We start from the raw sequence: 23,773 nt of genomic DNA, 5'->3' as shown, positions 1-23,773 counted from the left end.
AAGGAAAAGCACATGCAAGGGCTGATTGGTGGGTTTGTTAGAGGAACTGTGTTTGTGTACATGCATAGTCACTCAGTCATGTCTGAGTCTTTGTGACTCTATGGACTATAGACCACCAGGCTCCTCTGCCCATGGGATTCTCCCAGCAAGAATACTGGAGTGGGGGCCATTTCCTCTTCTAGGGGATCTTCCTGACCTGACTGAACCCACATCTTCTGCATCTTCTGCCTTGGCAGGCAGATTCTTTACCACTGAATCACTTGGGAAACCCTAGGGGAACTGTAAGAGCTTTAAATAAGCCATGGTAGCCAGAGAAGGTTGTGAGGAGTACTGGTGCCTCAGGTTTTTGTTCTAAGGAAGTCACTTCTAAGGTTGCTCTGAAGTATGGATTAAAAAGGGTACAGACTGGAGACAGTAAAGACTGTTAGGAGGTAGGAGTCTCGAAGCCTCTAGGTCCATAGATCTGCATATCTTTGTGTACATGTTCTGGTGAATGTATCACTTAGTGCCTATGTTAGTGTGTGTGCCCCTGTGTGTTTTCATGTCCTCAGGGCTTTGTTCCTGGTCAACCCTGTGCCCTGGCCTCTGAGTCACCTAAACTCAGGTCTCCTGGCTGTGAGGTTCAGGGACCATCACAGGACACAGGCAATGTAGGGTTGGCCCAGAAACCACTGTACATGAGAGCATTTCACCAGTCAGCAGGAAGCTCAGTGGGGCAACAGTCTTGGTGAGTCCTTCAGCAGCTTCTTGCCTAGGACCACAGGCACATCTGGGCCCTGGTGCCTCCTCAGTTTTGGCCCCATAGGCCCTGCCACCAGCTTGATGTCTGCATGCTGGAACTGTCCTGACAGAGAGAGATGGAATACCAGTCAGGTCAGTGTCCTGAGTCCCACTGATAACTCTGAGAGAATCCTAAAGCAGGGAACCTTGAAAGAAAAGTAGGAGAGAGGAGAGGAGGCAAAGGCCTGGAGGAGGGAAGAGACTGAGCACTGTGTGATTTGTGGAGGAGTCAGATCTGATAGGAGTGTAGTATGAAAGTAGAGAGCCAAAGTGGATGAGATGGCAACAGACAGGGTACAGTTTGGCTTGAAAGAGATGGCAAGTTAGATTAGAGAAGTGAGGAGGTTCAAAGGAAGTAAAAATATCTGTCCAATCCACCATCACTGCCCAAATTCTTTGGTGGGGGTCTCAGCCTCAGGTTCTGATAGTGTCTCCTGACCTACAGTTTGGCTTTCTGCAATCCCCCTTTACAGAAACATCCAAAGGGATCTTTGTAATACTCAGATCTGACTGTATCTTTCTCCTGCTTCCTTGATGGCTCAGATGGTAAATAATCTGTGTGCAATGCAGAGATGAGGGCTCAATCCCTGGGTCGGGAAGATCACCTGGAGAAGAGAATGGGTACCCACTCCAGTATTCCTGCCTGGAGAATTCCATGGACAGATGAGCCTGATGGGCAACAGTCCATGCGGTCTCAGAGTCCGACACAACTGAATAACTTTCACATTCACTTTCTCCTGCCTATGCCTTTTCATGACTCCCATTGTCTTCAGGAAAAGTCGAATTCTTCATATGGGCACTCTGGTCTGACTATTCCAGCTCCATCTCCTCCAATCTCCATTCTTTTCCTCTATACATTTGCTCAGCTTTCCATACTCAGTGCAGGTCTCTCTCCTACGGGAGATCTTTCTTGAGCTCCAAGGCTGGGCAAGGTGTCTCATCCTGGATTCCTCCACCTCCCTGGACTGCTTTCTGTCTAGCACTGATAACTCACTGGGATCACTATCCATGTCTGGGTCTGTCTTCTTCCTAGACCAGGAGCTCTCCAAGGGCAGAGCTTGGTTCTGATTCTTCTTTGTGGTTTGAGGGTCGAGGTGCTGGGGGCTAACTGACCTTTCACTGTGACAAAGTTTCTCTTGGGACTGGTGCTCCCTGACCACTATCAGCCTCAGTAACACTTACCCAGTAGGCCATGGGCCAAGGGGCTGAGACTTGAGCCACTGACCACTTAGAACCCCAGGTGTGGTAGTTGCAGGATGCTGGGGTTCTGGTAGTGGTGCTGGAGACCTAGGAACTCAAGGTAAAGCCCAAGGTAGGGGGCTTAACATGCTGCAGCAGTCACACTGGAGCTCCAGCTAGGGCCTTTTCAGTAGTGCAGGCTGTTCCCAGGACAGAAGCAAGGTACCCTTACCTTGTACAGATATGGAACTGTGGGTAATGGGAACAGTGTAGGCCCAGGGTTTACAGGGGCCCACAGGGCCAACACAGGATTGGTACAGGCCTACAGACCTACCTGGAAGTAGGTACAGATCTGGTCCTTGTGACCTGGCCTTGATGGTGCCCTAAGCAGCTGTCTACTCACATGCAGCCTTGCGGGGAGAAGAATACTTACCGGGAGCACACGGTTTCACATGGTCATTCACATGGTCACTCATAGCACAGGAGGGGTGAAGTCTCAGTGCCTGAAATTCAGATGAAGTGGTGCAGATTTGTGGTTAGAGTGCTAGCTCCTGAGGATAGTGCTTCTACCATAGCCTATCCAGCAGCTCCTTCCTGTGCAGTGTGTGAGCATGTATGTATATGTGTGCATGCTTACCCCAGTGGGGCTGTTTGCATGTGTGTGCTTGCCTCTGAATGTGTAAATGTGTGTGTTTAGTTCCATTCATCTGACTATCTCTGGGCATATCAGTGCATCTGTATATTTGGGAAAAATGTTATGGTAGAGTGTATATTTTTTTGGTTGTATGTTTATATATATCTCTGGATATGTGTCTCTGGGCTTCCTAGGTGATGCTAGTGGTAAAGAACTTACCTGCCAATGCAGGAGACATAATAGACTGGGGTTCGATCCCTGGGAAGATTCCCTGGAGGAGGAAATGGCAACTCACTCCAGCATTCTTGCTTTGGGAATCCCATGGACAGAGGAGCCTGGTGGGCTATAGTTTATAGGGTCGCAAAGAGTTGGACAAGACTGAATAGACTTAGGACTCATGCTGGATATCTTAGCATTATAAATCTTGGTCAATAGTTTATGTCATGTGTGTCTGGTTGTGTGTTGGTATATATTATGTATCTGGGGGTGTCAGTGAGTATGCATCTGTCTGTCTATCATGGAATTTGTGTACATTGGTGTGTTTTATGTATCTAGAGTAGCAGAGTGTGTGTGCCTCTGTGTGTTGAATTCTTGTGAATTGAGATGACTCTGGGGTTATCAGTGTATGTATGTTTATATATGTGTATTGGGCATGTATTATGCAGCAATATGTATCTGGTTGCATATTTGTATGTTACTATGCGTAGGTGTGGAAAGTGTCAAAATATATGTCCCTGGATGTGAGTTTTTGTGAGTTTACTGTATGCCCTGGTATGTGTATGTGTATCTATGAGTGTCTTGGTGTTAGAGTGTATTTGTGTTTTCATGTGTCTGAGTATGCACTTGTATGTTAGTGAGGTGCACTGCTATGTGTTTGTATTAGTCCACAAATATCTGGGGGTGTTGACATGTATATTTGGCTGTGGAGTTATATGAGATAGAGTCTTTGGTGTTCTCCCTGTCTTTGGGTCATCTATGAGTTGTAGTAGATCCCCTGGATGCTCATCCAGTGTGAAGAAGGTCCTCTCTTTTGAGTGTGGGATGTGTATCACAAAGTGGGGCCCCATTTATTGCAAGGCAGGAGGCACAACTCTAGTTATAGCCTTAGAAGGTATGGGAGGTGAGGAGAGGAAAAGAGAGAGGAGGGGAAGATAGTAGGGCATGTTTATTTCCCCAGAGAGACAGTCCAGCCCCAGTCCCAGTGCACAAGCTGTCCTATACTCAAATAAGTCAGTAAGGGTGACTGGCTTATTCAAGGATGAGAAAGTGGAGATGCTTGGCAACATGCCTGCAAAAGATAGGAGGACTGTGTTGATAGGAGACTGATTATTACTTTCCTAGTAACTCTGGGGGCCCCTGGCCTCTGAGTCACCCCAAATTCCTGAGCTCAGTATTTAAGTCTTTTCTGGTATCTAGTCCCTGCTTAGCTCTCCACTCTTCTCTGTATGCTCCAGCCTAACTGAACTGAATATTCTTATGGGTACCTTGCCTTATCTTGCTAGTGACCCCATTGTTTCTGTTTCTCCTGCTACTTGGAATGTTCTCCTTCTTTTAACTAGTAATATTAAATTTCTACTCATTCTTCTAGGTCAGCTCAAATGCTATTTTAAAATTTTATTGATTTATTTTATTTTTGGTTGCACTGGGTCTTTGTTGAAGCACCTGGGGCTCTTCCTTGCTGTGTGTAGGGTTTCTCTAGTTGTTGCATGTGGGGACTACTCTTCCTTGTGCTGCATGGGCTTCTCATAGTGATGGTTTTTCTTGTTGCAGAGAATGGGCTCTAGGGCGAGTGAGCTTTAGTAGTTGCAGCATGTGGGCTCTAGAGTGTGGGCTCAGTAGTTGTGATGCACGGGTTTAGTTGCCCCACAGCATGTGGAATCTTCCCAAACCGGGGATCGAACCACTGTCTCCTGCATTGTCAGGCAGATTCCTATCCTCTGTGTCACCAGGGAAGTCCCATGTTAATATTTTAATTTGCATTTTCATTATGACTTAAGAAGTTGGACATTTGTTCTTTTTGAAGTGCTGGTTTTAAGTCAATTTTGAATTGGATTGTCTTCATTTTTCTTACTGTAGATTTCTAGAACTTTGTTATATGTTATTAACATAATGAAAGCTTGGGGGTCTTTGTCGGGGGAGCTCTTTGTTCACCTTTCGCTAGTACTGCAGGACGTTCCTGAGATTTCATGCTGCCTCTATCTCCTCCAAAGATCTTTTCAGAATTGCTGTCCCAATGTGGATTCCCTGCCAAGTGTAAAAGAAATAGGAGAAATCCTTCACACTCTGAGGGCAAAGATGTTTCCAGCCCACCAAAAGGCATACCTTCCTTCTGATTAGGAAAGTCTTCATTGGCTTCCCAATCTGACCTTGCATGTTGCCAAGACTGAGACCTCATGCTCCCCATGGCATCTTAGTTTTTCAAGCTCAGTTATGTCCAAAATTCTTCCTTATAGCATTTTTATGCATGCATTCACTTGATCATTTATTTATTCATTCAGGTGCTGTTTAAGCATCAGGAATATGGTGGTGAAAAAGTCAGTCATGATTTCTGACATGGTGAAGCTCATATTTTAGTTGGGAAGGCAGGCATGAATGAAATTATAATTACCAATTGTGACAAATGCTATAAGAAAGAAAGAATAGAATGACTGAGGGAGTTGCAGGTACTCAACATAGTGTGGAGCAGTAGTAAGGGGTAAGAAGGACATCTGAGTTGATATTTAAGGCATGATCTAGAGCTTAAGTGACAATGGAAGAAATGAGGGTAGTAGGGAGGGGCAGGGCAAAGCAAGTCAGAGCAATTTTCAAGCAGGGGGAACAGCTTGGAAGAGTCCCCGAGTGAAGGCAGGGGAGAGGGTAGGGCCTATTGGAGGAACAGGAGGAGTGTGAGTCGGAGAAGGTGAGGTCAGAGAGGTATGGGATAGAGGGCAGGTCATGCAGGGACTTGTAGCTCATAAAAAGGACTTTGAACTTTATTCTAAAAAGTATGATAAGAAATTATAAATATGATATGAAACCCTTGAGGGGAGTTAAGTAGGGAAGAGACATGAAGTGATATATGTTTTCAAATGATCCCTTTGCTGAGGAAGAATGTCCAAGAGAATGTCTCAAAAAAGGAAGCAAGAAAACAAGTGATGAGTCTGGAACAGTTTTCTAGGTGAGGCACAATGGTAGTCTGCCCTAAGATAGTGACAGTTGGGGTAGTGAGAAGTGGGTGCATTTGACAAACAGAGATAACTGTGTCAGGAATTAAAGACGGATGGGATACTGGGAGGGAGGATGGTGAAGGAATGGGGTATGTCAAGAATGTCATGCCCAAATTTCTATCCCTGTGAATTACTGTCACCCCCAACTGGTTCTAATCCTACCCTATAAGGTCACCCGGGAAATGTCACTCCTCTCAGGAAGGTGAATAGTGAAGTAGTGAATCACGTTCATCATGGGACCAAAGTGTGTAGATTCAAATCTCTTACTAGAGGTGTGATGTGGAATAAGTTAGGTTACTTCTCTGTGCTTCAGTTTCCCCATGAGTAAAATCCAGTTAATAAGAGTTTTTTGGTGAGAATTAAATGAAGACTACAAGTACAATCTGTATATCAGTACCTGTACATAGGAAGAGCTAAAAAATGTAAAAAATTAGAAATAAAACCACCATGTGACCCAGCAATCCCACTCCTAGGTATATACCCTGAGGAAACCAAAACTGAAAAAGACACTTGTACCCCAATGTTCATTGCAGCACTATTTACAATAGCTAGAACATGGAAGCAACCTAGATGTCCATTGACAGAAGAATGAATAAAGAAGTTGTGGTACATATACACAATGGAATATTACTTAGCCATAAAAAGAATGCATTTGAGTCAGTTCTAACGAGGTGGATGAACCTAGAGCCTATTATACACAGTGAAGTAAGTCAGAAAGAGAAAGATAAACATCATATACTAATGTACACATATGGAATCAAGAAAGATGATACCAAAGAATTTATCTGCAGGGCAGCAATGGAGAAACAGACATAGAGAACAGACTTATGGAGATGGGGAGAGGGGAGGAGATGGTGAGCTGTATGGAGAGAATAACATGTAAAGTTACATTACCATATGTAAAATAGATAGCCAATGGGAATTTGCTGTATGTCTCAGGGAACTCAAACAGGGGCTCTGTATCAACCTAGAGGGGTGGGATGGGGAGGGAGATGGGAGGGAGGTTCAGGAGTGAGGGGACATATATATACACCTATGATTGATTCATGTTGAGATTTGACAGAAAACAACAAAATTCTGTAAAGCAATTATCCTTCAATTAAAAATTAAAACATGTAAACATTATTTCACAGCCTTTGGAAAATTTAGACAACTGTCATCATCTTCCTCATTTTTTATATTCTTCTCATTAAGCAGGGCTGTTTGGATTGCTGCTATCCAAAAGTCTACAAGCAATAAATGCTGGAGAGGGTGTGGAGAAAAGGGAACCCTCTTACACTGTTGGTGGGAATGCAAACTAGTACAACCACTATGGAGAACAGTGTGGAGATTTCTTTAAAAACTGGAAATAGAACTGCCATATGACCCAGCAATCCCACTTCTGGGCATACACACCGAGGAAACCAGATCTGAAAGAGACACGTGCACCCCAATGTTCATTGCAGCACTGTTTATAATAGCCAGGACATGGAAGCAACCTAGATGCCCATCAGCAGATGAATGGATAAGGAAGCTGTGGTACATATACACCATGGAATATTACTCAGCCGTTAAAAAGAATTCATTTGAATCAGTTCTAATGAGATGGATGAAACTGGAACCCATTATACAGAGTGAAGTAAGCCAGAAAGATAAAAATCATTACAGCATACTAACACATATATATGGAATTTAGAAAGAAGGTAATGATAACCCTATATGCAAAACAGAAAAAGAGACACAGATGTACAGAACAGACTTTTGGACTCTGTGGGAGAAGGCGAGGGTGGGATGTTCTGAGAGAACAGCATGTATATTATCTATGGTGAAACAGATCACCAGCCCAGGTGGGATGCATGAGACAAGTGCTCAGGCCTGGTGCACTGGGAAGACCTAGAGGAATCAGGTGGAGAGGGAGGTGGGAGGGGGGATCGGGATGGGGAATACATGTAACTCCATGGCTGATTCATGTCAATGTATGACAAAACCCACTGCAATGTTGTGAAGTAATTAGCCTCCAACTAATAAAAATAAATGGAAAAAATAAAAAGCAGGGCTGTTTATGGAGCACAAAACAACCAATCAGACCTACCTTGCCCAGGGGTGCTCCCATTTATAACCCACATCCCTTCTCTGCTTGTGAAGCATAAGCAAGTCTCTTGTCCAACAAAGCAAATGTCAAAGCCACAGCTTGACCATTTTGTTTCTGTGCATTTCCCAGTCTTAACATCCCTTCTCTCCCATGGCCTCTAATTCTGTGCCTATGTGCTGAAGCCCAGAGAAGTCAAGTATGTCGTTTAAAGTCTCAAAGCAAGCAAGCAAGTGACTTAAATCATGAAAATCTGCATGGGCTTCTGGTTCTTAGTGCTCTCTATTCTCTATTCCCGTGTGGCTGGACCTCTTGTTCATAGACACAGGTGGTGCTTTGGGGCTCTGGCAACAGGTCATGCTGATGTCAGAGCCTTTCAGGGGGCAGCAGAGAGGGTAGGGTGGGATGAAAGGGAGTAATGATGAATTCTCCAAGGGCAGAAATGGTCATGGTACTGCTGGGACTGGTGAGACTTGAGACTGTGCTTGGGAGTATGCAAAGCCTCTGGAGGTGGGGGCCTGAGCTTGGCAGGCCTGGAAGGTAATGGGATTTTGGGTTTATTAGGAGTTGGTGTCCTAGATTGGAAAGTGATAAACTGGGGGAAGGTTGGTGAGGGGGGGCACTAGGTTTAAGAGGTAATGGAATTTTAGGGGTCTTAGGTAAGAGGACCCCAGGTCTAGGATATGGCATGTTGTTTGGGGTCTTAGGAGCAAGAACCCTTGCTGTGGTGTGTGGTGGGCATTTGAGGATCTGATGTGTGGAGAATTCAGGCCTGGGCTGTGACAGGCTTTTATTTACTTTTATTTTTTTCAATTATTTTTATTAGTTGGAGGCTAATTACTTCGCAACATTGCAGTGGGTTTTGTCATACATTGACATGAATCAGCCATGGAGTTACATGTATTCCCCATCCCGATTCCCCCCTCCCACTTCCCCACCCACCCGATTCCCCTGGGTCCTCCCAGTGGACCTGGCCCGAGCACCTGTCTCATGCATCCCACCTGGGCTGGTGATCTGTTTCACCATAGATAATATACATGCTGTTCTCTCAAAACATCCCACCCTCGCCTTCTCCCACAGAGTCCAAAAGTCTGTTCTGTACATCTGTGTCTCTTTTTCTGTTTTGCATATAGGGTTATCATTACCTTCTTTCTAAATTCCATATATATGTGTTAGTATGCTGTAATGATCTTTATCTTTCTGGCTTACTTCACTCTGTATAATGGGTTCCAGTTTCATCCATCTCATTAGAACTGATTCAAATGAATTCTTTTTAACGGCTGAGTAATATTCCATGGTGTATATGTACCACAGCTTCCTTATCCATTCATCTGCTGATGGGCATCTAGGTTGCTTCCATGTCCTGGCTATTATAAATAGTGCTGCGATGAACATTGGGGTGCACATGTCTCTTTCAGATCTGGTTTCCTCAGTGTGTATGCCCAAGAGCGGTATTGCTGGGTCATATGGCAGTTCTATTTCCAGTTTTTAAAGAAATCTCCACACTGTTCTCCATAGTGGTTGTACTAGTTTGCATTCCCACCAACAGTGTAAGAGGGTTCCCTTTTCTCCACACCCTCTCCAGCATTTATTGCTTGTAGACTTTTGGATAGCAGCCATCCTGACTGGCATGTAATGGTACCTCATTGTAGTTTTGATTTGCATTTCTCTGATAATGAGTGATGTTGAGCATCTTTTCATGTGTTTGTTAGTCATCTGTATGTCTTCTTTGGAGAAATGTCTGTTTAGTTCTTTGGCCCATTTTTTGATTGGGTCATTTATTTTTCTGGAATTGAGCTGCAGGAGTTGCTTGTATATTTTTGAGGTTAATCTTTTGTCTGTTGCTTCATTTGCTATTATTTTCTCCAAATCTGAGGGCTGTCTTTTCACTTTGCTTATAGTTTCCTTTGTTGTGCAAAAGCTTTTAAGTTTAATTAGGTTCCATTTGTTTATTTTTGCTTTTATTTCCAATATTCTGGGAGATGGGTCATAGAGGATCCTGCTGTGATTCATGTCGGAGAGTGTTTTGCCTATGTTCTCCTCTAGGAGTTTTATAGTTTCTGGTCTTACATTTAGATCTTTAATCCATTTTGAGTTTATTTTTGTGTATGGTGTTAGAAAGTGTTCTAGTTTCATTCTTTTACAAGTGGTTGACCAGTTTTCCCAGCATCACTTGTTAAAGAGGTTGTCTTTTTTACATTGTATATCCTTGCCTCCTTTGTCAAAGATAAGGTGTCCATAGGCTCGTGGATTTATCTCTGGGCTTTCTATTCTGTTCCATTGGTCTATATTTCTGTCTTTGTGCCAGTACCACACTGTCTTGATGACTGTGGCTTTTTAGTAGAGTCTGAAGTCAGGCAGGTTGATTCCTCCAGTTCCATTCTTCTTTCTCAAGATTACTTTGGCTATTCGAGGTTTTTTGTATTTCCATACAAATTGTGAAATTATTTGTTCTAGTTCTGTGAAAAATACCGTTGGTAGCTTAATAGGGATTGCATTGAATCTATAGATTGCTTTGGATAGAATAGCCATTTTGACAATATTGATTCTTCCAATCCATGAACACGGTATGTTTCTCCATCTGTTTGTGTCCTCTTTGATTTCTTTCATCAGTGTTTTATAGTTTTCTATGTATCGGTCTTTTTTTTCTTTAGGCAGATGTACTCCTAAGTATTTTATTCTTTTTGTTGCAATGGTGAATGGTATTGTTTCCTTAATTTCTCTTTCTGTTTTTTCATTGTTAGTGTATAGGAATGCAAGGGATTTCTGTGTGTTAATTTTATATCTTGCAACTTTACTATATTCATTGATTAGCTCTAGTAATTTTCTGGTAGAGTCTTTAAGGTTTTCTATGTAGAGGATCATGTCATCTGCAAACAGCGAGAGTTTCACTTCTTCTTTTCCTATCTGCATTCCTTTTACTTCTTTTTCTGCTCTGATTGCTGTGGCCAAAACTTCGAACACTATGTTGAATAGTAGTGGTGAGAGTGGGCACCCTTGTCTTGTTCCTGATTTCAGGGGAAAAGCTTTCAATTTTTCACCATTGAGGGTAATGCTTGCTGTGGGTTTGTCATATATGGTTTTTATTATGTTGAGGTATGTTCCTTCTATTCCTGCTTTCTGGAGAGTTTTAATCATAAATGAGTGTTGAATTTTGTCAAAGGCTTCCTCTGCATCTATTGAGATAATCATATGGTTTTTATCTTTCAATTTGTTAATGTGGTGTATTACATTGATTGATTTGCAGATATTAAAGAATCCTTGCATTCCTGGGATAAAGCCCACTTGGTCATGATGTATGATTTTTTTTAATATGTTGTTGGATTCTGTTTGCTAGAATTTTGTTAAAGATTTTTGCATCTATGTTCATCAGTGATATTGGCCTGTAGTTCTCTTTTTTTGTGGCATCTTTGGTTTTGGAATTAGAGTGATGGTGGCCTCATAGAATGAGTTTGGAAGTTTACCTTCTTCTGCAATTTTCTGGAAGAGTTTGAGTAAGATAGGTGTTAGCTCTTCTCTAAAGTTTTGGTAGAATTCAGCTGTGAAGCCATCAGGTCCTGAGCTTTTGTTTGCTGGAAGATTTCTGATTACGGTTTTGATTTCCTTGCTTGTGATGGCTCTGTTAAGATCTTCTATTTCTTTCTGGTTCAGTTTTGGAAAGTTATACTTGTCTAAGAATTTGTCCATTTCATCCAAGTTGTGACAGGCTTTTAGTTGATTGTGGTATAAGTACCTCAGGTTGCAGGAGTGATGAGGCATTTCGTTTAGGTTGTAATGGAGCACCAGATTTGGAATACAGCAGAGTAGCATGTTTCATAGGGCCAGTTTGGGCATGGGCTAGAATGCTAGAATTCAGAGGTGGGACTTGTGTCTTGAATTCATGGCTACTAGAGTACCAAGGTTCTGATGTAATGGTGTGCTGGACTTCAGAAGCAATAGGGCACCAAAATTTGAGAGCATAATGACAGCAGGTTTTGTCCTAAATTTTGGTTGAGCCAAGGTTCCAGAATCCTGTTATGCTGGAATTTGGGGCTTTGGGTATGCATGGGTGTATCGGGTACTAGGGCTCTGACCCAGTGGCCTTAATTCCTTGGAACTGGGCATCTTCTTTGTAGAGATGAATAGTAGGATAAGTAGAGCTTTGGTTTCACAAACTTTTATTTGGGAGAAACCAAGGGCGCTAGGTTGGCTGGGTTGTGCCTGCCCCTAGGCCATGACTAATGGCATGATGGTGCCTGGTCTATCTGTGGTAGTCTGTTTCCTGGCTTTCCCACTGGCTTCTTTGGGTTGTGCCATGACCAGTAAAGTCAGAGGTGTGACAAAATTTTGTTAAGGGGACAGATTGAGGACTTTGGCAGCCAGCATGTGGTGAGTGCTGGCATCACAAGCCTGGAAGCATGCCTTCAGTAGCTCTGTAATGGTGATGTAGGCCCAAAGGCAACGTATGAAGTGGGCTACATTGGGGGTTGACTCCTCTGGGCAACCAAAGGCCTTCTGGCTGCTGTTGGCAGCCACTTCACTGTGGCAGGCCATAGAAGCTGATCCCTGGGGCCATGGGCTTTCAGGTGGATGTTTAGTTCCTACGTGCCTAGCTGCACTTGGCCTGCCACTACAGGCTCTGAACCACCAAAGCAGTTGGGGAAAATGGCCCAAGGAGAGGCCCCAGTCAAGCCACCCAGGTAGTCCAGATGCACATCTGCCAGCAGAGACATGGAGATTGCTTCATAGAGGCCTTCTTGCTGTAGGCGCTGCACTGGTGTCTTCGTATATGTGCCAGGCTGTTCCTCAGTTCTCTAGGGACAAACAACACAGCAGTGGGAAATCAGCATCATTCCCAAAGGCCAAGCTGAAAAGGGCCACTTTGTTGCTCGGTGCCTGATGGATGTTAGAGAGGATCACACTGGAAGTTGTCACTCCAGCTGTGGGCTTCCCATCTGTCAGGAAGAGGATGAGAGGTATCTTCCCCCACACTGGGGCTCCTCCCAAACTCCTGGTTGCTATGCTTCAGCACTGAAGCAGTTGCCAGCAGAGCCCTGTTGATGTCAGTCTCTAATTGGAGAGCAGACTGTGAGACCACCTTTTCTAGTAATTTCTACCCCCATTCCAGACACAATGAGCACCTCGTTAACCTCCCAGGCTCAGTCACATCTCCTTATCTTTGCTCAGACTGTTTCCGCTGTTTATCCTTCCCAACTCCCCACACCCACACAAACTTCCTGAGATCTGACAGTGGGTCCCACATGTCCTTGGCTTTTATCACTCCCTGTCTCAGATTGCTTTGCCTGTTTCCTGGGGGATGTCTTATTCTCTAGTCAGATTGGCAGCTCCTCAAGGATAGCATCCCCACCTCTATGCTACAGGGGAAGAAGGGGCTGCATGGTCAGGAGGTGGTGGGAGGGGGATACTTCAGTAACTGTCTGAGAGGGAATTGATCAAAAGCCAAAATCAGGGCAGAAGCTTACTCAAAATACTTAGAAATAAATATCTAGATTATTGATAAAATATGAAATGAAAGTTTTAGCAAATTATTTTGAGTAAATGCTTTACGAGGAGGAAACTCAGCCCCAAAGAGGAATATGCCCTAAAATACATGGAGGATTAGCTGTGCTCTTTCTGTTAGGCAAAGAAGCACAGACAGATGAAGGAAGATATTTGTGTAAAATGTAGAAGTGATATTTTAGGCATTATGAGAGGTAAAGTGGATGGGTGAATGATGGGAGAATTTCCCATGTCACCAGAGTCTGCCAATTTGGGTCGGTAAGTCTAACACTTACAACTAGCATCTTCCATATGGCCCAGGTAGTCTCTAGTACTGTGGACATTCTGGATGGTGGCTTGGATGGAGCCTCCAGCTTTGCAAACACTGTGTAAGAAAAGGAGGTGATGTTGAAGTAGTCACTGGCCCACAGGTTACCAAGGATAGCATTCATTGCCTTTTTAGTCTGTAGGATATAGATGAAGTAAAGGAGATGGACCAAAACTTGAGGTCTTGCTCAAGACTGAAAGGCACTTTCTATACAAAGTATCGAGGTCTAAGTGTTGTATGGTTTTAACATTTTCTGACTCTCAGTTCAGTTCAGTTCAGTCACTCAGTCATGTCCGACTCTTTGCGACCCCATGAATCACAGCACGCCAGGCCTCCCTGTCCATCACCAACTCCCGGAGTTTACTCAAACTCATGCCCATCGAGTCGGTGATGCTGTCCAGCCATCTCACCCTCTGTCGTCCTCTGTCCTGCCCCCAATCCCTCCCAGCATCAGGGTCTTTTCCAATGAGTCAACTCTTCGCATGAGGTGGCCAAAGTATTAGAGTTTCAGCATCAGTCCTTCCAATGAACACCCAGGACTGATTTCCTTTAGGATGGACTGGTTGGATCTCCTTGCAGTCCAAGGGACTCTCAAGAGTCTTCTCCAACACCACAGTTCAAAAGCATCAATTCTTCGGTGCTCAGCTTTCTTCACAGTCCAACTCTCACATCCATACATGACAACTGGAAAAACCATAGCCTTGACTAGGCGGACCTTTGTTGGCAAAGTAATGTCTCTGCTTTTTAATATGCTATCTAGGTTGGTCATAACTTTCCTTCCAAGGAGTAAGCGTCTTTTAATTTCATGGCTGCAATCACCATCTGCAGTGATTTTGGAGCCCCAAAAAATAAAGTCTGACACTGTTTCCACTGTTTCCCCATCTATTTCTGACTCTAGCACTCGGTAAATCTAGAAGTCCTAAGACCTAAGTCAAAATGCTCTATAGGCTCTAATGGCTCAAAGCCTAAAACTGCACTGTCCAATGGTAACTGCTAGCCACATGTAGTTATTTAAATATAAATGTACATTGTTGTTGTTCAGTCACTCAGTAATGTCCGACTCTTTGTGACCCCATGGGCTGCAGCATGCCAGGCTTCCCTGTCCATCACCGTCTCCCTGAGATTGCTCAAACCCATGTCCATTGAGTTAGTGATGCTATCCAACCATCTCGTCCTCTGTCATCCGCTTCTCCTCCTGCTCTCAATCTCTCCCAGCATCAGGGTCTTTTCTGAGTTGGCTCTTCACATCAGGTGGCCAAAGTATTGGAGTTTCAGCACCAATCTTCCAGTGACTATTCAGGGTTAATTTTCTTTAGGATTGACTGGTTTGATTTCTTTACAGTCCAAGGGACTCTCAAGAGTCTTCTCCAACACCACAGTTCAAAAGTATCAATTCTTCTGTGCTCAGCCTTCTTTATGGTCCAACTCTCACATCCACACATGACTACTGGAAAAACCATAGCTTTGACTAGACTGATATTTGTCAGCATTTAACTAATGTTTACCTTTGCAGTATATTTAACTAACAAAATGTATGTTAGTTAAAATTGAAGAAAAAGTCAAAATTCTGTTTCTTCCCTTGCAGTATCCACATTTCAAGGGTTCAATAACCACATGTGGACAGCAGCTACTATATTGGACAGTAAATTAGTATATCTCAAAGTACATACTTGTAGAACATTTCCAGCCTCAAAAAAGTTCTGCTGGACTGTAGTGGTCTAGAAGGTTCAAGCTCTGTGCTTTCAGAGCACTAGGATTCATGTGTTCCTATGGTTTCTGAACCCCATGACCCAGAATTCAATGATTCCAGGGCTGCCCTAAAGTTTAATAGTGTTGGATCCCCTGGAGAAGGGAATGACTACCCACTCCATTATTCTTGCCTGGAGTATTCCATGGATAGAGGGGCATGGTGGGCTACAGTGGTTGCAAAAAAGTCAGACATGACTGACGACTAACACATCAATAATTTTGCATGCTTTGGTTGCTGTTCTCTCTAATCTGTTCTTCTACATTACCATCTGTTTCTTCCAGGGTGGTCTTCTCACCAGCCCCCAGCTAACTTAGATTCCATTTCATCTCCACAACTTTGCTCTTTATTTATTTATAGCTTCACAGTTACTTCAGTTGTTCTTTCTCTGGGCAGCCCTTCCTTGATTGCCTACTCTGATCAATGCCTTTCACACCCAGACATTCTCTGTCCCAGACTATTTGCTGATTATCTTACGTGGAATATTTTCATCCTCCATACAGATATTGTGTCCTCTGAGAACAGGACTTAGAAGGCTACTTCCCCTTGGCTCCCTTCTCCATGATGTACTTAGTATAGGGCTAGACTCAAGGAATATAGTATGTAGGTTCTAGTATTAGGTACCATTTATAGACTACTTGCTATGTTCCTGGCACTGTAGTTTAGATGCACAAGCTCATTTTATCTTCACAGCAACACAACAAACAAGGTGCTAATAATATCCTCATTTTACAAGTGATGACATTGAGGCTCAGAGAGTGAAGTAATCATTGATGGACCAGGGACTCAAATGTGTATTTTGGAGGTGTTAAATCCAGTGATTTAAGGCATAATCTTTTATATATGTGTGGATTCTAGAAACCACATGAAGAACTTGTGCCTTGCCTTTCTCTCTACATCTTAAAACTGATAGAAGATGCCTTGAATGCTCCTAAGTAGGTAACAAGTTTTCCTGACATAAGATGGGATAGGTCACACATTCTGGGATCAGAAGCTGAGCACCATATTCTTATTTCCATTGAGAGGACTGACACATAAAGGATGACTTTTCCTAAGAATCTCCTGTTATCCAGGGACAGATTATGTTTTTAGAAGTGTGTTGCTTAATCTCCTACTATTTGGAGATTTTCCAGCTGTCTTTCTGTTGCTGATTTCCAGTTTTATTCCATTTAGTCTGACAGCATAGTTTGTATGATTTATATTATTTTAAATTTGTTAAGGTGTGTTTTATGACCCACAATGTAGACTGTTTTGGCAAATGTTCCATGTGAGCTTGGAGCCAATGTGTATTGTTGAATGAAGCATTGTATAGATGTCAGTTAGATCCAATTAATTGATGGTGCTATTCAGTTCAACAGTGTCCTTATGGATTTTCTGTCTGCTGGATATGTCCATGTCTAATATGAGGAAATTGAAGTCTCCAACTATATGAATGATTTCTCTATTTCTTCTTGCAGTTCTATTCATTTTTGTCACATATATTTTGACACTGTAATTTCAACTGGATACACAGTAAGGATTATTATGTCTTCTTGGAGACTCAACCTTTTTCCATAATATAATGCACTTCTTAATCTTGACAATTGTCTTGCTCTGAAGTGTACTTGGTCTGAAATTAATATAGCTGTTCAGCTTTCTTTGAGTTAGTGTTAGTATAGCATATGGTTCCATCCCGTTACTTTTAATCTATCTGTGTCTTTATATTTAAAATGGGTTTCTAGTAGAAAACATATAGCTAGTTCTTTTGTTTTGTTTTCTTTTAATTGACACTGACAGCTTCTATCTTTTAACTGGTATATTTAGACAAGTCATCATTAAAATGATTACTGATATAGCTAGATTAATATTTGCTATATTTTAAAACTGCTTTCCCTTCATTTCCCTTTTTTGCTTTGTCTCTTACTCTTTTTTCTGACTTCTTTGATTTTAACTGAGTGTTTTATATGGTCTTGTTTTCTCTCGTCTCTTAGCATATCCATTATGTTAAGAAAATTTCTTAGTGGTTGCCCTAGAGTTTACAATATGTCTTTACAGTTAATCCAAGTCCACATTCAAATAACACTTTACAACTTCATGCATAGTTCAAGTACCTTGTGACAGAGTAGTCCAATTCCTTTCTTTTGTCCCTTATAGCACTGCTGTCATTAATTTCACTTATCAAAAAGCTATAGTTACTGAATACACAGTTGGTCTAATTATTCTGAGTAAATTGTTATCTGTTAGATCAATTAGTTTAAAAATAAAATATATTATTTTACCTTTATTTATTATTTCACTAACAATCTTCCTTTCTTTATGTAGATCCAAGTATCTAAGCTATCTCATTTTCCTTCTCTCTGAAGAATTTCTTTTAACGTTTAGCTGTGCAAGACAGGTCTACTGGTGACAATTCTCTCAATATTGGTTTGGCTGATAAAGTTTTTATTTTTCATTTTGGAAGGACAATTTTGTTGTCAAATTGGGTGGTTTTCTCCTTCAACACTTTAAATATTTCACTATCCTCTCTTTTTCCTTGCATGGTTTCTCAAGATAAATTCAATGTAATTCTTATCTTTGTTCCTCTATAAGAAAGATAATATTTTCTGTGGACTTTTTCAGGATTTCTCTTTGTCTTTGATTTTCTGCATATGCCTCCATGCACATCTTTTAGTATTATTCCTGCTTAGTGTGCTCTGAGCTTCAAGGACTTCTGATTTGATGGAGGTCATCTGTTATTTGGAAAATCTGTGCCTGTTAATCCTTCAAATATTTCTTCTGCAACATTCTTTCTTCTCCTTATGGTATTCCCATTAAACATGTTGCACTTTTGTACAAGTACATAGTTTTTGGATATTCTGTTGGTTTTCTTTTTTATTTTTTTCATTCTCTTTTCTATTTGCTTTTCAGTTTGGGAAGTTTCTATTCTCATATCTTCAAGTTCACTGATTCTTTCTTTGGCAATGTTCAGTTCCCTGATGAGCCATAAAAAGCATTTTTCATTCTTGTTACAGTGTTTTATATTTTGAGCCTTCTTATAAATTTTCTTAGCGTATACCTCTCTGGTTAAATTTCCCATCTGTTCTTGCATGTTGTCCACTTTTCACATTAGAATCCTTAGCATATTAGTCATACTGGGTTCCATGTCTATGAAGGTCCTAATTGATAAGGAACCAAGACACTAAGGTAGGGCTAGGCCTATAAGGTCGAAGGGTGATGGGATGGCAGGGAGTCCGGTCTCAGGGAACCACTGATCCAGCACTCTGCTATCTGAGTTTTCTAAATCAAAAGCTACAAAAGACTCCCAGAGTCCCTGTTACCTGCTTCATCTTGGTATCACACATGAAGCCACTCACATCGAAAACAAACGCCGCATTTTTACCAACAGGTGGAAGGCCTCTGGGTGCAAAGTCATGAATAAAATAGCCATTGTAAATCTGAGGAAAACAGAAGTGAAATCAACAAAAACTGTGAAAGCGTCTAAATCAAATCCTCTCTTATTTTGCTACATAAAACTCTACTCTTTTCCTTTCTAGGCCTTATCACTGTTGCCATTAAACAGGCATTTGTGGGATTGCTTGCTCAATGTCCGTCTCCTCCAGCAGAACTATGTATCTCTGCTGGTCAGACTGCCAGCCCAGGGCCTGCCCCTGAGTGCAGAAAGAATGACTGGCTTGAGGCCAAAGGCTCCAAGGATCAGGATCTCTATAATATGTGAGTTCCTGTCTGTGAGAGCTGGGCTTGTACAGTCTTGAGGGCCCCGAGGGACTATTTGCCTGGGCTCCAGGAACTGTAAATACTGTTTCAACCTCTCTCTATAGAGTGAGTCTGAGGCCCAGCTCCACTGCTGCCAGGAACTGGGAGTTTGCAGGGCCTCCCTCTCCTCCTTCAGCCTCCTTTCTGCTGTTGCTGGGCAGAGCAGGGAGGGGAGGAGGGAGCAGAGGCTGAGTGAGCAGTTTGTTCAGAAGGGATTGGTTAGACCAGGTGCAGATGTCTTGGGCTATCAGGTATGTGATTGGCTGCTGACCCCCTTCCCCCACTCCATCTCTCTTTCTGCAGAGCCTGGGGCCTGTGATAGTTGAGGGAAAGGGAGAGGGAAGTTGGGAGGGCCCCCAGGACCAGTGGCAGCTCAGCCTAAGGAACTATAGGCTTGCAGAGGGTCTGTGCTGCCCAGAAGCCTGAAGCAGGCTCTGCCTCAGGATAACCAGCTTATGCTCGCAGATATTCAGGCATTCTCTGATCACAAAGCTAGACACACTATCTCCTCCCCTCTTGGAGGGCAGGACTGGGAGTGGAGAGAAGGAAGGAAGATGGGAGGACATCCTGCTCTTCCCCTCCATGCCAGCTTTTTAATCAATTCACTAGCACAAGTTTAGGCTCTGTCTGCAATTTTCCCTTGCACAATACAGCAGTCCCCCAAGGCCTGAGTCGAACATCCTGCAACTGCCCAAGCAACAGGCAGAGTCCAGTTGTCTTTCCATGTTCTTCCCATACCTGCGTAGGTGAGAGCTTCTGGGAAAATCACATCCCATCTCTCCATGCACCCAGGTTCACTGGTGGTGCCACACCTCACATCTTATAAACCAGCAGCATTACCTCTCACACTCTCTTCAGCCATCATGCCACACTGTTCTTAGGAACTGTATCCCTTCCCTCCACAGGAAAACACTAAGGGCACCAGGCCATGTCCCTTGGACTGCACGCTCCACTCTTGCACAAGGTCCACATGCCTTTATGCCTCATCCCTCTACTGAAAGACAAAACAATCCTTCCCTGACCCCGTGCATGCACAGCCTCCAGGACCTCTTCCACCAGCCAGACTCCTAGTGTCCAACCCTACCCATGCACCCGACTGGATATTCTTTAGAATTTAAAAATGTTGCTGTCTTTTCCACCCACTAAGACAACCTCCACTCATCCTGATCCCACCCAAACTTCAAACCAGCTCCTTTCTTCCTGGTAGCGTGTCGAGGTAACGAACTCACAGCTGTAATGGTCTTCTCATCTCCAGTTTACTCCACTGCCTACTGGAGCCTGGGTCCCACCCTCACCACTGATCCTTCTCTCACCAAAGGCAGCAATGACTAGTTGGTTTCAAAACTCACTGGATGTACTTCAGTTCTCCTCAGACTGCACTTCCCTGATGTAGTTCACAATTGACAATCACTTCTGGTCCTTAGGAGAATCTTGTCCCCTGGGATTCAGAGATGACAAAAGCTCCTTATTCTCCTCCAGGCTCTCAGGCCCAAGGGATTCAGTCCCTTTCTTCAGCTCCATGTTCTTCCTGTGTTCCATAAGTAGTGTTGCCTCATATTTGTCAGCCGTGGCATGCAAAGAAAATGATTACATTTGTGTAGCAGAGTGGGGGAAGTGGTGGGCATTTAGAACCCTGAACAGCCCGATGTCAGTTGGTGGGGCTGGATATCCCAAGGGTTGTGGAGATCAATAGCTGCTTGACTGGGAAGCTCTGCTTTAGCAACTGCCATCCTAGATCTGCTCTTATGGCTCTAGACATTCTGCCTGGGTCACCTCCCTAGCTCTTTTGGATTCAGCCCATGAATCTCCATTGCTGACCCCACAAGTCCTTCTCCAGTCCAAATCTCTTCACTCATCTCCCTCCACAAATTCATACCCACTCACCACTGGACCCATTCCCTTGGATGGCTGAAGCCTCCGGTGTACGCTGCCCAAACAAATTCATTACCTTCCTCCCATCCCGTCCTTGTGTGTGTGTGTCACTTAGAGGCACCATCGTGCGCATGTTCAGTCCACATAGAAACCTGAGTGTCACCCTGAATCCTCCTGTGTCCCTCACTCTTCACATCTATTCAGCCACAAGTTCATGCTGGTTTGATCTGCTGGATATGTCTCAGGTCCACCCTTCCTCACTGTCCCAAACTAATAAAGCCCCAAGTTAGGACTTCTTTCCCTCTGGTTTCCCTGCTTCTATTGAGGTCCCTTCCCTCCACACATCTTTGTAGCAGCTGCATGGTCTGGTGATTCTAAACACAAACCTCATAGCACCACTCCCTCCCATGGCTCACTCCCTGGGCATGTTCAACATATATTTTATATTCCTTATCAAGCCCCTGCACCACTCATGGCCTTCAGGCTCACCTCTGAACATATCATGAGCCTCAAATCAACGCTTCAGGAGCTCCAATTCTCTTGTAGTTCCCTTCACATCCCTGGGTTTTCCCAACCTCCATTCTTTGTATCATGCAGCCCTCAGTTTACTAGTCTGCTTTGCCTCTGAGAGCATCCTTCCCAACCCGGCACATGTCTTTGAATTCTTTAAGATCACAGTATGTCTTTACTTCCTCCAGGGAGCACTCTCTGACCTCCTCACCCCTCACAATGGCTTCCATCATACTTAAGATTCATTGACAAAGCACTTCTCATCTTGTGTCATTCTTGCATGCCTCTGTTTCACCTGGAGACAGTAAATAAGATCAGTGTGATTCAATTCAGGTTTCCCAACCCAGGCAATAGTGGGCATAACAGATTAGGTGTTCATGGAGTGAGGGTGTTGGGCTTTGAAAGGCAGGCATACTCAAATAAAATGGTAGGTAGGTGGATCGAAGGGTTCTTGTGTGAGGGATGCAGGAATCAGAGCACACACTGGATGGGAGTATCAGTTCAATTCAGTCGCTCAGTCATGTCTGACTCTTTGCAACCCCATGGACTGCGATATGCCAGGCTTACCTCTCCAACACCAACTCCTAGAGCTTGCTCAAACTGGCCAGTGGTGCCATTTGACCATCTCATCCTCTGTCGTCCCCTTCTCCTCCTGTCTTCAATCTTTCCCAGCATCAGGGTATTTTCCAATGAGTCAGTTCTTCACATCAGGTGGCCAAAGTATTGGAACTTCAGCTTCAGCACCAATATTATTCAGGACTGATTTCCTGTATGATTGACTGATTTGATGTCCTTGCAGTCAAAGGGACTCTCAAGAATCTTCTTCAACAACACAGTTCAAAAGCATCAATTCTTCAGCGCTCAGCTTTCTTTATGGTCCAACTCGCACATCTATACATGACTACTGGAAAAACCAGAGCTTTGACTAGACGTACCTTTGTTGGCAAAGTAATATCTCTGCTTTTTAATATGCCATTTAGGTTGGTGATAGCTTTTCATCCAAGGAGCAAGCGTCTTTTAATTTCATGGCTGCAGTCACCATCTGACGTGATTTTGGAGCCCAAGAAAATAAAGTCTTTCAGGGTTTTCATTGTTTCCCCATCTCTTTGCCATTAAACGATGGGACTGGATTCCATGATCTTAGTTTTGTGAATGTTGAGTTTTAAGCCAGCTTTTTCACTCTCTTCCTTCACTTTCATCAAGAGGCTCTTTAGTTCTTCTTTGCTTTCTGCCATAAGGGTGGTGCCATCTGCGTATCTGAGGTTATTGATATTTCTCCCGGCAATCTTGATTCCAGCTTGTGTTTCATCCAGCCTGACATTTCACATGATGTACTCTGTATATATGTTAAATAAAGAGGGTGACAATGCACAGCCTTGGCATACTCCTTTCCCCATTTGGAACTAGTCCGTTGCTCCATGTCTAGTTCTAACTGTTGCTTCTTGAGCTGCGTACAGATTTCTCAGGAGGCAGCTAAGGTGGTCTGGTATTCCCATCTCTTTAAGGATTTTCCACACTTTGTTGTGATCCACACAGTCAAAGGTTTTGGAGTAGTCAATAAAGCAAAAGTAGATGTTTTTCTGGAGGTCTCTTGCTTTTTCTATCATCCAGGGGATGTTGGCAATTTGATCTCTGGTTCTTCTGCCTTTTCTAAAGGCAGCTTTACATCTGGAAGTTTGAACACCTTTTCCAGCTTGAACATCTGGAAGTTCTCAGTTCACATGCTGTTGAAGCCTCGCTTGCAGAATTTTGAGCATTACATTGCTAGCGTGTGAGATGAGTGCAATTGTGCAGTAGTTTGAGCATTCTTTGGCATTGCCTTTCTTTCGGAATGGAATGAAAACTGATCTTTGCCAGTCCTGTGGCCACTGTTGCGTTTTCCAAGTTTGCTGGCATATTGAGTGCAGCACTTTCACAGCATCATCTTTTAGGATTTGAAATAGCTCAATTGCAATTCCATCACCTCCACTAGCTTTGTTTGTAGTGATGCTTCCTAAGGCCCACTTGACTTCACATTCCAGGATGTCTGGCTCTAGGTGAGTGATCATACCATCGTGATTATCTGGGTCGTGAAGGTCTTTCTTTTATAGTTCTGTGTATTCTTGCCACCTCTTCTTAATATCATCTCCTTCTGTTAGGTCCATACTGTTTTTGTCCTTTATTGAGCCCATCTTTGCATGAAATGTTCCCTTGGTTTCTCTAATTTTCTTGAAGAGATCTCTAGTCTTTCCCATTCCAT

General features: G+C 43.2%; 1 protein-coding gene across 1 annotated transcript in view; it reads right to left on the bottom strand.

The window, feature by feature from the left end:
- Positions 1–632: 632 nt before the first annotated feature.
- Positions 633–23,773, bottom strand: part of ITIH6 (inter-alpha-trypsin inhibitor heavy chain family member 6) — a 37,420-nt gene continuing 14,279 nt past the window's right edge. The window contains 22 exon segments of the mRNA XM_065916725.1: positions 633–844; positions 1,963–2,122; positions 2,124–2,291; positions 2,294–2,370; positions 3,552–3,658; positions 3,839–3,881; positions 4,745–4,837; positions 6,197–6,212; positions 8,177–8,357; positions 8,359–8,446; positions 8,449–8,655; positions 11,600–11,741; positions 11,744–11,985; positions 11,988–12,053; positions 12,056–12,088; positions 12,091–12,399; positions 12,402–12,612; positions 12,614–12,832; positions 12,834–12,916; positions 13,642–13,731; positions 13,734–13,809; positions 18,717–18,833. Of these exon segments, the coding sequence (XP_065772797.1) occupies positions 633–844; positions 1,963–2,122; positions 2,124–2,291; positions 2,294–2,370; positions 3,552–3,658; positions 3,839–3,881; positions 4,745–4,837; positions 6,197–6,212; positions 8,177–8,357; positions 8,359–8,446; positions 8,449–8,655; positions 11,600–11,741; positions 11,744–11,985; positions 11,988–12,053; positions 12,056–12,088; positions 12,091–12,399; positions 12,402–12,612; positions 12,614–12,832; positions 12,834–12,916; positions 13,642–13,731; positions 13,734–13,809; positions 18,717–18,833 (2,940 nt within the window).

This window comes from Muntiacus reevesi, chromosome X (genome assembly GCF_963930625.1).
Source record: "Muntiacus reevesi chromosome X, mMunRee1.1, whole genome shotgun sequence".
Classification (NCBI taxonomy): Eukaryota; Metazoa; Chordata; class Mammalia; order Artiodactyla; family Cervidae; genus Muntiacus; species Muntiacus reevesi.
Note: the sequence above shows the minus strand (reverse complement) of the source record. Positions and strands in the feature narration are given on the sequence as shown.